The following is a 13,098-nucleotide window of genomic DNA, read 5'->3' as shown; positions in this document are numbered from 1 at the left end:
TCTTCTATTAGACATAAAGAAGATAGTTTGAAGAATGCTGAAAACCTGTAACTATCGACTTCCATCACATTTGTTCTTCCCTCTATGGAAGTCAGATTTCAGCTTTCTTCAAAATACCTTCTTTTGTGTTTGACAGAAGAAAGAAACTCAAAAAGTGTTGTAACCACTTTAGGGAGAGTAAATTTTCAATTTTGGGTGAACCATCCCTTTAATCACGATCCACACAATGGTGCTACATATATTAGCTGGGATAGGTATCTAAATTAGGTAATATAATTTAAAAATATAAAGCAAAAATATAATGAAATGAATTTAGCTTTGTGAAATTGTGCATTAAATGGCTTTTGGAAACAAAAGCAGGATACAGGCTGAATAAAAATATGAAATTTTAGTTATAGTGTTCCCTCGATTAGTGCTGTAAAAAACATATCATGTATATAATTATCATTTTATCTATAAAAATTGCAGGAATTGGAGGCTTTCAAAAACAATTACACACTTTTAGTCATGTGAAAAATTTAGCTAAAATGGTGGAGGAAATTGTACATCAGTTGTTACAGTTGTTTCAGATGCTCTCCATTTGGACAACATTGGACAACTCCTTCTCCTTCCCTAAACCCAAGCGACGATTTACAAAAGGTGTCCAGAAAAGAACAATAAAAGCCCATGCCGATTTTGACCGCGTTTTCGGATTTCGCCACATTCTCGCCTCGTCACAAACTCATTCGCTTTTATTTTTTGTATTCGCTTCTTCATCTTACCTGATTTCTGGAACCGATCTTCCCCGGACCCGAACCCGGTCGTGGCCGCAGCCAGCTCCTCCTCCGGGCCTCTGCTCCGCTGACGTACAAGCTAAGTGGACAAACTGGACAGCCCTCCACACAGAGGTGAGCCGTCACAGCTGGCAAACGCGAAGAAGAGGAGCGGCATCACATACGTACCTCCGGCCACGTAAATCGCGGTCTCCAGAAATGTCTGCGGGGCTACGTTTTTAGAATGAGCTTGGGTTGGTATATCTCGATATAAGTTCTTAAAGCTTCCAAATTTAAGAGTATCCCAACAATGACTTAAGCCACAAAAATTAGAGAGTACATTAAATAGCACAACCTATTTTCAGCCAATAATTTTCGGCTGCCGAAAATTCAGTGCATCTCTAATTTAAACACACTTTTAGATTCTCGTTGTTGCACATTTGTGCTGTGTGATTGGCTCTTAGATTAATAAAGAATAAAAATGTCAAGAGCTTATCATCGTTATCTATGGGTTTTATCACGATTCGATATAATATCACTTACCGGCCAACCCTACTTCTAGCCTATATTCTTGCTAGCTTTTACAACTTTATACTTCTTTGATACCCGTAACAACACCTATACCTTCACCTCACTGTCGGTCCATTTGATCAACTCTGTGCAACATACTTCCACACTGCATTAAGGAGCTGGAAAATAATAAACACCAGGCAGAAATGATGCAGGTCCAAGTGTTTTACATCTTGACGCATCTGCAGTACAGGGAAGAAAGCGTGTCAGTCATTTCAGTTTGGATGACCAACTTTTGCGAAATTATTGAAAATGAAAGTGGACATGAGTGTTTTAAAACGCTGCTTTCAATTGTATCTAAAATAGTACAGTCAAACGTATTGTCAAAACTATTGCATTGCAGTTTGAATGCAAGTCTGGAACAGAGGTGAGCCGAAACAAAAAAAATGTTTTTGATTTCAGTTTGGTCGTAGAATCAGAATCGTGGGCTGACCAGCAGCTTTTGATGTGGAGGCATTTTTGCTGTAGATACTGTTGTCCTAAAAAACTAAATACAATTTTAATAAAAAAATACAATGTAAAGAATTTACACCATAGAAACCGTTTACCAGAAAATGTTAGCAGTCTTAAAACCGTGACTCTTCCAAACCACAGTAAACCTTGAAACCGGTTATCTCTAAGAGTCAGTAAATGTAAAAAAAAACACACATCCAATTCTAACAAACCCATCTTTTCACTACAAAAAGCAATGGGGTTCAAATAACAGTGTTAGGCAGACAGATAATGCGTCCCTGCAGGGATGTCTTACAGTACCTCTCATTTTCTTGCTTGTCAGCCTGAGAACAGGCCATGTATGAAGGACAAGGGAATGTGATTTGCCATTGCTGCCTTTAACTCCATTAACTCTTCAGTCTGTGAGGTAAATATTCACCTCTGGTCTCAGCAGCTTCTCCATTTACGCCTTTTCCTCCCTTCTCTGCTTACTTTCTTGACGTTGTTGCATATTTTGAGCTTCAAAACCTCTTCATTTCTTCCGCTTTGACTCATGTTACAACATCCTGCTCACGTTTGCATTGATCGCTACTTCACATGTGGTATCAAACTCTCTGGGGTTTAGTTTAGTTGAGAGAGGAGAAGATGTGAGTGTGCATGATTTGAAATAAACCCAAATTTAAATGTCACATTAACAAAAAATATACAGTTGCAATCAGAATTATTAGCCCCCCTTGAATTTCTTTTCTTTTTAAAATATTTTTCAAATAATGTTTAACAGAGCAAAGAAATTTTTCACAGTATGTCTGATAATGTTTTTTTCTTTTGGAGAAAGCCTCATTTGTTTTTTTTGGCCATAATAAAAGCAGTTATTTTTTTAAAACCATTTTAACGTCAAAATTATTAAGCTATAAAATTTCTCAATAGTCTACAGAACAAATTATTGTTATATAATAACTTGCCTAATTACCCTAACCTGCCTAGCTAACCTAATTAACCCAGTTAAGCCTTTAAATGTCACTTTAAGCTGTATAGAAGTGTATTGAAAAATATCAAGTCAAATATTATTTACTGTCATCATGGCAAAGATAAAATAAATCAGTTATTAGAAATTAGTTATTAAAACTACTATGTTTAGAAATGTATTGAAGAAATTTTCCCTCCGTTAAATAGAAATTGGGGACAAAAACAGGGGACCATGTTGTTTTAAAGTCTTGATCAAGCGACATGAGTAAATCAAATTAAATACAGTTTATCAGCTAAATGTAAAAAATAAAAAAACAATGGATCATGTATCGATTTTTCACATATAATATAATATAATATAATATAATATAATATAATATAATATAATATAATATAATTTAATGTATTTTAATATAATATAATATAATGTAATTTAATGTAATACAATTTAATTTAATTTAATTTAGTATAATATAATATTGCATGTACAATCAAATTAGAAATGCTTTAAGCATATGGAGGTGCAAAAATGATTCCCACTTCTATGTAAATGTTCTTTTTAAGGTTAAAGCCTATCAAAATTAGCCGTGGGGGTGTGACAGAAATGAAACGTGATCTGTTTTTAAAGGACCTGTTCTGTAATCTTGTAGAGGCAGAGCCGGTGCTCCTCTAAGGTCATGGTTCAATGTAAATGGATTGTTTCATAATTGCTGCATTAGTAGAGGAATAGTCTACTGTAATAGGATTTGTCTTGTAGTGTAGAAGCTTCCAGTCATGCTGATTACTGAGAAGATAAAGCAGAGCTGTGGACACAATGGATTATGGGAGCTGTCATGAGACATGTGGGCATGTGCTCTAAAGAGACACATGCATTTAACTACTGTATATATAATATTGTCAAGAGATAAGCGTATATATAGGATGGAATATCCCATCAGATTTTGTCAGTAGAGATATTTGGTTATAAGATTTGCCTGAGGAAGAGAAGACCAGCTTTAACTACGGTGTATTTCCAGCCCATGTTGGATTATAATTGACTATCTGGTGCAGAAAAGCTACATTACCACCAAAACTAACATGAGGAGAGATCCTCCTTATTCTAATTAAATCCTATCACATATTTATAATATGATGTAAACAACTTAAAGGGCACCTATAATAAAAAAACAACGTTTGTAAGCTGTTTGGACAGAGCAGTGTGAATAGTGTGTCCACAGTTATATTCGAGTGATATAAACCCAACAAGTCTCTTTTTAAAAATGTACTGACGGTAAAATAGGACCCGAATCCCAGTGGTTTTGAGGCCCACTGCAACCAGACATAGGAGTGCCGTTTTCCTCGCCCACCGAATTGATTGACAGGTTTTTATAATAACATGTATACACATGCCCATTTGGCAAATAAACTGGGATTAAAATATTTGTTACAACTGGGATTTCTATAAGTTTTATAAGTTTTAAATGTTTTTAATACAGAGCATGTTTGTAAGAAAGAGAGTAAAATTGCTATGTAATTCTTAACCGCTATAATCACCATGGCCGCATGGTGTCAGTAAATGCTAATATTTGTGTGTATACTGCAAACGGCATTTATGTGAGGCTCATCATATCAGAAAGGCTTGAATAAACTCCATCACAAATATATGAAATAAACTTGTTATTTTTGACTAATGAGCTGTATTTCAGCTTCATACGAGTCTGTCTCTGTCCCTGTACTGTTTATCTAATGGAATGCAGAACACACATGGGAAGCAGCTCATTTGCAATTAAAACCACAGTCTACAAAAACAGTTACACTGTAGTCAGACACCAAAATCAGAGATTCCGGAGGTTATAATAAATAATCTGATGGGTATTTTGAGCTGAAACTTTAGACATATTCTGGAGACACCAAAGGCTTATCTTACATCCTGTAAAAGAAGTAAAATAGGTGCACTTTAAAACAAAAATAAAAAGATTTTAGATAAATAGATGTAATAATTTACTCACCTTTGTGTCATTTGTATCAACATGCTTGAATTTTTTGCTTTCTACTTTTACACCTATACATGTTAGATACCCAAACTGCTATTGGTAGCCTCAAAATGTATGTGTAATAAATTCTATGTTGAATAATTTTTTTTCTTAAGCTAATTATTGTAAAATATATCTAAAGATTTTATTATTAATATTTAATTATTTATTTATTTATTGCAATCAAGAGTTTATGTTGAATGAGACACTACAGAGAACCTAAGTTTAATATTGAAGTACACTGATCACTTCCACAATGAGTAAGAACTACAATGTCACATAAGTGCAACACACATGGCAGATGGTTATTTCTTAAGAGTATCCGAGACACAGGCTGTAAACGCTCCGCATTCTTCTGGAAAAGAAGTAGGGAGCAGCAGCTTGTTTTCATTTATAGACACATGCACAAAAACAGTGTGTTTTTGCTTCCACATCTTTAACATAGCATACTAAAATATGGGGCATTTGAGCTGAAACTTCACAGACACAGTCTGGGGCACCTGAGACTTATATTACATCTTGTAAAAAGAGGCATAAAATGTCTCTTTTATGTGTGTCTAAAGGGAAGGCTGTGCTTAGTCAGAGTTAAGCTCTCATTATGGCTTGGCTCTGGTCCGTGTTTTATGCTCGTGGCTAATGTGGCCTTCCTTAACTGTATTTGGGGTTAAATGTTACCTGAACCCAGTTGGGCTTCCTCTCACAAAACTCCTGCTGTTTTGCTCTCTGTTATTAGGAAATGCTTATTTGCTTGGCTCCCGTTAACTGTACTTGTCAATGAACAGAGATTTTTCATTATGAGACTTTATGTTACAGTTCAAACTATAAACTATAAAATAACAAAGGGATGTTTTCTGCTCAGGAAATGTTCCTTTTTGCTGAAAACAGTACAAAAAACATTATAATATAAAGATAAAAAAACAGTGTTCATTTCAAATAGAAATATTTTGTAACTGTTTTTTAACTGTAGTGAAAAAAATGTGAATGAAACTCTTGCCATTGCTGTTGAAATATTAACACTTTAGTATGTAGGTCAGGATTTGCTTACATTGTAAGAACGTGCCAGCAGTTTTCTCTACTATATAATTTAGTTTCCCTTCTAAACATTTCGATTTATTTGAGTGGATCATGGTTTATGACAAATTTTAGGCTGTCGTTATTATACAGTATGTGTGTTTAATACTATGTTGTCTGTCTGTCTTTCCTCTGTAGGAAACCTTTTCCAATTGGGGACAGAGTGACGTTCAGTGGTAAAGAATGTGTCTGTCAGCAGTGTTCCATCAAACTGGTTAATCCAAATGAGCCAATCAAAATCCACGGGCCCAGCTGTAAGTCCCACCCCTTGACATGACATTTGCATATCATGTGGTCATTTTTATTTATTATTGTTTTGAAGTGGATATAGGATAATACATATTCTCTTTGAGTGTTTTCAGCTGTCTACTGTATACTGTATTTGTATTAATTTATTGAAAGCCTGTCAGCTAGAATATGGCCATATTGACTCGCATGTCTCTGAGGGGAGAGGACAGACCCCTGTTCAACAGATTAGAGAGTGTGTGGCGTCTGGGTAAACACAGACAGAATCCTGTGATGTTTTTATAAAGGGCAGAGGTGAAGAGTGTCTGAGCTCTGTGTCTCTGTGTTTGCTCTTGTGTTGAACAAATACAGAGAGTCTGAACTAGCCTGGGTCATTTCCGTCATGTTTTTCCATTATACAGTATATAATTGTAATATTATTGTAAGGATTTTTTCTTCCACTACCACTGTCACAGAAATATTAGTGGTTTTAAAGGAGGAAATCACATACTGTATAATATACTTCATTAAACGTAGACATCACCTATAAACTATTTAACTGCAGGTTAATTGTTCATATTTTAATTCAATTTAGTTTATCTTTGTTTACAGTATATAGTGCTTTTACAATGTAGATTGTGTCAATGCAGTTTAACATAAAAGTTGTAGTAAATTGAAACTGTATCAGTCCAGTTTTCAGAGTTGAAGTTCAGTTTAGTTCAGTTCAGTGTGGTTTAAATTTCACTGCTGAAAGTCCAAACAGTGAAGAGCAAATCCATTGATGTGAAGCTCCACAAGTCCCAAACCAAGCAAACCAGTGGCGACAGTGGCAAGGAACAAACGTCACCAATTGACTAAAGTGAAGGAAAAAAACTCAAGAGAAACCAGGGTTAGTTGGGCACGACCATTTCTCCTCTGGCCAAACTTCTTGTGCAGAACTGCATTCTAGGAGCCGGTGGCTGGAGAACACTGGACGTTCATCGTGGAGAAGCTGCAGATGTGAGTAGGTCACCAGCGGGTGATCAGGCTAACCTATGGGATCAATGCGGAGACTCGTCTGTCACTGGGGTCTTTCTGGATTCAATCTCATGCTCTCCGCTCCTCCATGACCGTCACAGCTCAGGATACGGCCTGGTTTAAAATCAACGATACCTTCATCATATCTTCACAGGTCTTGGATCGCATCAATGTCGCTGCATATATAAGATTACCTTTAATTGTTAAAAGCTATTAGTTACTAGTAACTGAGTTAAAGTTATTAAAATCTAATATACTATAAAACAGTATAAGTTATGTTAACTAATAACCTTAACCTTTCCCCAATTTGCTTATAATGCAATAATGTGAGCAGTTTTTTATATATATTTAGTTTTCATAGATTTTTTTTGGAACATTTAACAGTGGGAACAAAACAAACAAACAAAAAATAATAATACATATATACATACATATATATGAATATATGTATTGGATAAAGAAAACAGACCCTAAGTGCGATGATTTTGTAACGGCATACAATTTACTGGAAGAGTTTGACCCAGGTTACTGAAAAAATGTAAAGTTTTTCTGCTTACTTCCGCTGCTCAGTGCCTAATTGCCTCCATTCACAAGTTTGCATTGACTTTGTTTGTAACTTACTCACACAAATACTTACAGTAATTTTGCATTCGGTGTGAACCCAGCATGATAATGGTTACAGCAGCAACATCTCAATTAACTTCAAGATAGAACTTTAAATCTAACACTCAATCCTCCCCTGGGCAGTGGCTAACTTTAACTTTTTATTTCCATCCTGTTAAGTTTCATCCTGTTAGACGTCCTGTTAATAGTCCTGGCAATGTGTTAATAATCAGGTTTAAGTGTCTGAGCTTAACTAGATCAGATTATATTTCTAAAAGTCTGTCAAACTCTGGAAATACTTCCTTAAATTACACCAAAACAAGTTACATCATGAAAGTTATACATAGAGACGATCATCCTATGTTCTACTTAAACATTTGTATCACATGCTACCCAAAGAAGAAGAAAGAAAGTGTTGAAATGGAAGAGTGATCTGTGCTGTAGCTCCTCTCTGTCTAGAGATTGACCCTATTGATTTTGAAGGTGAAGTGAAAAAGCACATGCACAAAATGCAGGAAAACAAATGATGCACGGACCTTTTAGTGCTCAAAATCTTGTTATAGTCATGCATAGTGGACTGCTCTACCTAGTATATAAAGTGTGTGTTTCTTTAAGAGGAATCCCACCCTAGCTGAGCCTTCATACAGACTTATGGATTTGTATGTCTTCTGTTATTTCTTCAGCTTTTTCCACATTGAGTTTCAGATTATGAGATTTCTGGTTTGAGGAGCTGCCATTTAAAACAATTGAAACAAATTACTTAAAATCATAAGATTGTGCTTTTCCAGTGATTGGTTGTAGCTGGAAGAGCATCCACTGTGTAAAATATATGCTGGATAAGTTGACGGTTCATTCCGCTGTGGTGACCCCTGATAATAAAGGGACCAAGCTAATAAAAAAAATTAAAAGATTGTGCTGAAAATAATTCATGTGTGTTTAAAGTTGCTCTTGGTTTTTTAATGTCTTGTTATCTGTGGCCAAAGCTCTTTTGGAGATGATTTTGCTTAATATTATTTTTGTCATTGTGTTCCACATATTACAGTATATTACATATAGAATATTTATTATACACTCACCGGCCATTTGATTAGGTATACTTTATGTAAAGACTGGGAGTAACACCAACAACAGAAGGTAAGATCCAATATGCAGGTTTATTCACAATCAGGAAAGCAATGGTCAAATAATATGAACAGGTATGTGCGGGCAAATCCAGGGTCGTAATCAAGGTACAGGCAATAGGTCGTAAGGCAGGCGGCTACACAGGATGACAGGAAACACAAGGCAAGGGTCTAAGCACGGATAAACAAGACAAGGATAAACGCGTTGTAATGTTGCTGGTACAGCTAACAAGACTCGGCCAACTGGATGAGTTCATGGGTGGCTTATGTATGGTAGGCTATCAGTCTGTGACAAGGTTCAGCTGGTGATTGTAATCAGGATAGTTGAATGAACAGGTGTGCGTGTCTGGAAGAAGTGCATGTATGAAAATGTAGTCCTGGGATATACGGAAGTGTAGTTCTGGTATAGTGGAAACCTGGATCTCCGGAGAGCGTTCGCTGGTGGTTATCGTAACACTTTAATAGTACCGGGTTGGATCCACTTTTCTCTTTAGAACTGCCTTTATGGTACTAATAGGCCCAAAGCTTGCCAAGAAAATATTCCCCACACCATTACACCACCACCACCAGCCTGAAACGTTGATACAAGGCAGGATGGATCCATGCTTTCATGTTGTTGATGCCAAATTCTGTGCCTTCCATCTGAATGTCGCAGCAGAAATTGAGACTCATAAGACCAGGCAACGTTTTACCAATCTTCTATTGTCCAATTTTGTTGAGCCTGTGTGAATTGTAGCCTCAGTTTCATGTTTTTAACTGACAGGAGTGGCACCCGGTGTGGTCTTCTGCTGCTGTAGCCCATCCGCCTTAAGGTTGGACATGTTGTGCATTCAGAGATGCTCTTCTGCATACCTCAGTTGTAACGAGTAGTTATTTGAGATACTGTTGCCTTTCTATCAGCTGGAACCAGTCTGGCCATTCTCCTCTGACCTCTGGCATCAACAAGGCATTTACGCCCACAGAACTGCCACTCCCTGGACATTTGATCTTTACGGACCACTTTCTGTAAACCCTAGAGATGGTTGTGCATGAAAAATTCCAGTAGATCAGCAGTTTCTGAAATACTCAAATCAGCTCATCGGGCACCAACAACCATACCAGGTTCAATGTCACTTAAATCACCTTTCTTCCCTATTCTGATGCTCAGTTTGAAATGCTGCAGATCGTCTTGACCATGTCTACATGCCTAAATGCATTGAGTTGCTGCCATGTAATTGGCTGATTAGAAACTTGCATTAATGAGCAGTTGGACAGGTGGACCTAATAAAATAGCCGGTGAGTGTAATAAAGCAGAACGACTTGTCACATTTTTTTGCTGTTTGCTAACAGTAATTTCTTAATTCTATTATTCGAATAATGCCACATCATTGCACCCATTTTTTTTTTAACATTACACTGATTAAATGATAGTTACTCTCACATTGGAGCAGGAAAAAAGTTAATAAATATATCAAGGCTGACTGGATGCTGGAAAGACTTTTGAACCTTAAGTCCATTATATAAGCTTTCTTCCCTTCCCCATGGCTCTTTTTAGACTGTGCAGGTTGTAAGGAGGAGATCAAACAGGGTCAATCTCTGCTGGCGTTGGAGAAGCAGTGGCACGTCAGCTGCTTCAGGTGTCAGACCTGCGGCCTCGTCCTGACCGGAGAGTATATCAGCAAGTGAGTCCTTCTGTTCACCTGACCTGCTTCTTTCTTTCAGACACACGTCACACTCACACACATTGTTCAAAGCGGCCTGTTTTTCATGTTGGAGCTTGCATTAAATTACTTAATTGCTTCATTTTATGACTATTGAAAAAAATAGATTTAATTCAGGGTAATTGGTATTTTATTTATTTCCAGTCATTGCACATTCAGTTCCAGAAATACAGTACTTGACCTGTATTTAATGGGTGGATGGTTAGATAAATTTGCATTGGAATATTACACTGTTTATATACAATCTTTCAAATATCAAGTGACATTAAACCTGGAGAATTGGCTGATAAAGTTTCACTTTTACCCTCACAGGAAATAAATGACATTATAAAAAAAATTATAAATCAGAAAATTTTCATGGTGTTTCACAGAGTTGAGGGGAGGACTGTCCTAATTACAACAATATTTTAGTGTGCATTGTATAATCGTCACAGAAATAAATGTGATAAGCTTTGTTTTGTCATCTTAAGTGCATTTTATAATAATGTAACGATGTTATAGCATAATATTGCAAGTGCACCTTTGTGGAGTATATAACGTAATGGGTTTTCATTAGTTAGTCTATTTTAGCATGATTAAACAAATTTGTACCAAACAAATTGCATGTTCACTGTGTAGAACAAATACAATCACACACACAATACACACATTTATCTAAATACATTATTTCATTCATTTATTAATTTATTTTATTTCGTTTAATGAGAAGGATGTTAGGGTGGTGCACGGTGGTGCAGTGGGTTGCACGATTGCCTCACAGCAAGAAGGTCGCTGGTTCGAGCCCCAGCAACCTTTTTGTGAGGTGATTGTGCTACCCAGTGTGCCACCGTGCCACACTATCCTAATATTATTTTGTTGAAAACATAAAAAATGTGAGCAAAAAAAGTAATTTTTAAAAAAGCATTTATTACAAGCCCACCCAAAAAAAAAAAATGAAATGAAAAATCCAGAATTATCTTCTAATTATGAAAGTGCATGTAAACAAAGCCACTGACATGCCATGTTTGAAAACAAGCTTCTATGATTATGCTCTATTCATGCTGTTACAGTTTTTAGTTTCTCACTTCATAATCAGTGCTTTGAGATCAGTTTTGTGGTCTTCTCGCTCAATCAGGTGTATTAGGGTACATGGTAATGAATCTTCTTTGTCAGAAATATATGGTCTTCATTCAACCATCCAATAAAGAGAAGTTTGATGTTTGCATTTCATATGAATAATCAATGCGGCGGTGACAACTTGCAGCGTTTATCATTTTGAACTAAGCAATTCCAGACTTCACTGTGCTGAATGACAGCCAATCAAATACAGTAAATCCAGTTTCCACTGCACGCTCCACAGCGCCACCCCATGCATATAGTTATAGCTGCAAGTTTTAAATTGCCTTCTCAGTATTAAACATAAATTCACTACATTTATGGGCAACAAAGTGACATTTAACAATATTTGAATAGTCCTTTTTATGTATTTAGATATATAATTTTGTATATATATATTTATAATATAATTTTTTAGATATAATAATTTTGGACTGTATTCTTTTATTTATTAAGTCAAAAACAGAACATATCTTAAATGCTGGCTTATAGTGATCTTGTGTTATTTTGAGGTGGTATTTGCAGCTTTGAAACCATATAGGTACTGTTGCACTTATTCTTCCAAACTGGCTGTAGTCATCAGGAAAACACTACATAAGGCCTTCAATAACGCCTGCTGTTCACCTGTCAGACTCTGTATCCGCTGTGTCGGTGTGCGGAGGAGCTGCCGGAGCCCTGCTTCTGCCTTCAACAAAGAGCAGACAAAGTGACAGAGGCAAAGCGATAGGCTAAAGTGCTGGTGACAGTCATTTTATGTTAACACAATGGGCAATATAACACTTCACCAAAAATAACTGAGCTGATACATCTACAGTTCAACACATTTCTAAACCCAATAAACTCAATAACTAAAGCCTTTTATCTTTGCCATGATGACAGTACATTATATTTTACTATAGATATTTTTTTAAGATACTAGCATTTAGCCTAAAGTGACATTTAAAGGATTTACTTGGTTAATTAGGCAAGTTAAGGTAATTAGGCAAGTCATTGTATAGAGTTTTGTCACTTTTGCATCAAAAATAATGAAAATTGAAGTTTATTTGTTTCTGTTTTTCGCAAATGAAACACTTGTGTTGTATTTTTGGTCACAGCATAAGAATGTGTTTATTTATGTGAGTCTTAATTTTTATGCATGCAGAGACGGCGTTCCTTACTGTGAGTCAGACTACCATGCTCAGTTTGGGATTAAGTGTGAAACGTGCGACAGATACATCAGTGGACGTGTGCTGGAGGTAAGTGTACAATCCTGCTTGCTTTTTTCCTAGACTCAAAAACCCCCAATATAGAATAGTTAAACTTTACAAACATTAAGCATAGCTTTGTTCAAAATAAGGGTTCAGTGGGGTCAAGTGGTCAAGTTTTGAAGAAATTTCTTAAGCATCAAATAATTATATACCCATGTGTCAATCATTTGAAACTAAAGACTGGAGTAGCTTTGCCATTACAGGATTAATTGACGGGTTAGGGTTAGTGATATTTTAAAATATTTTTCAAACAGAAAACAGTTTTGGAGGAAGTTAATTGGAGTATG

The 13,098-nt window shown here is 36.1% G+C and overlaps 1 protein-coding gene across 30 annotated transcripts in view; it reads left to right on the top strand.

The window, feature by feature from the left end:
* ablim3 (actin binding LIM protein family, member 3) overlaps nucleotides 1-13,098 on the top strand; it is a 131,816-nt gene that overhangs the window by 65,353 nt on the left and 53,365 nt on the right. For all 30 annotated transcript variants that reach the window (XR_012389585.1, XR_012389581.1, XR_012389576.1 and 27 more), the window contains exons 4-6: nucleotides 5,942-6,057; nucleotides 10,304-10,430; nucleotides 12,706-12,799. Coding sequence is in view for 7 of the 30 variants with exons in the window: in XM_073921538.1 (XP_073777639.1) it covers nucleotides 5,942-6,057; nucleotides 10,304-10,430; nucleotides 12,706-12,799 (337 nt within the window). In the remaining 23 variants the exon portion in view is untranslated. The remainder of the gene's footprint in view (nucleotides 1-5,941; nucleotides 6,058-10,303; nucleotides 10,431-12,705; nucleotides 12,800-13,098) is intronic.

The sequence above is a fragment of the Danio rerio genome, chromosome 14 (assembly GCF_049306965.1).
Source record: "Danio rerio strain Tuebingen ecotype United States chromosome 14, GRCz12tu, whole genome shotgun sequence".
Taxonomy (NCBI): domain Eukaryota; kingdom Metazoa; phylum Chordata; class Actinopteri; order Cypriniformes; family Danionidae; genus Danio; species Danio rerio.
This window is presented reverse-complemented; position numbering and strand designations above follow the sequence as displayed.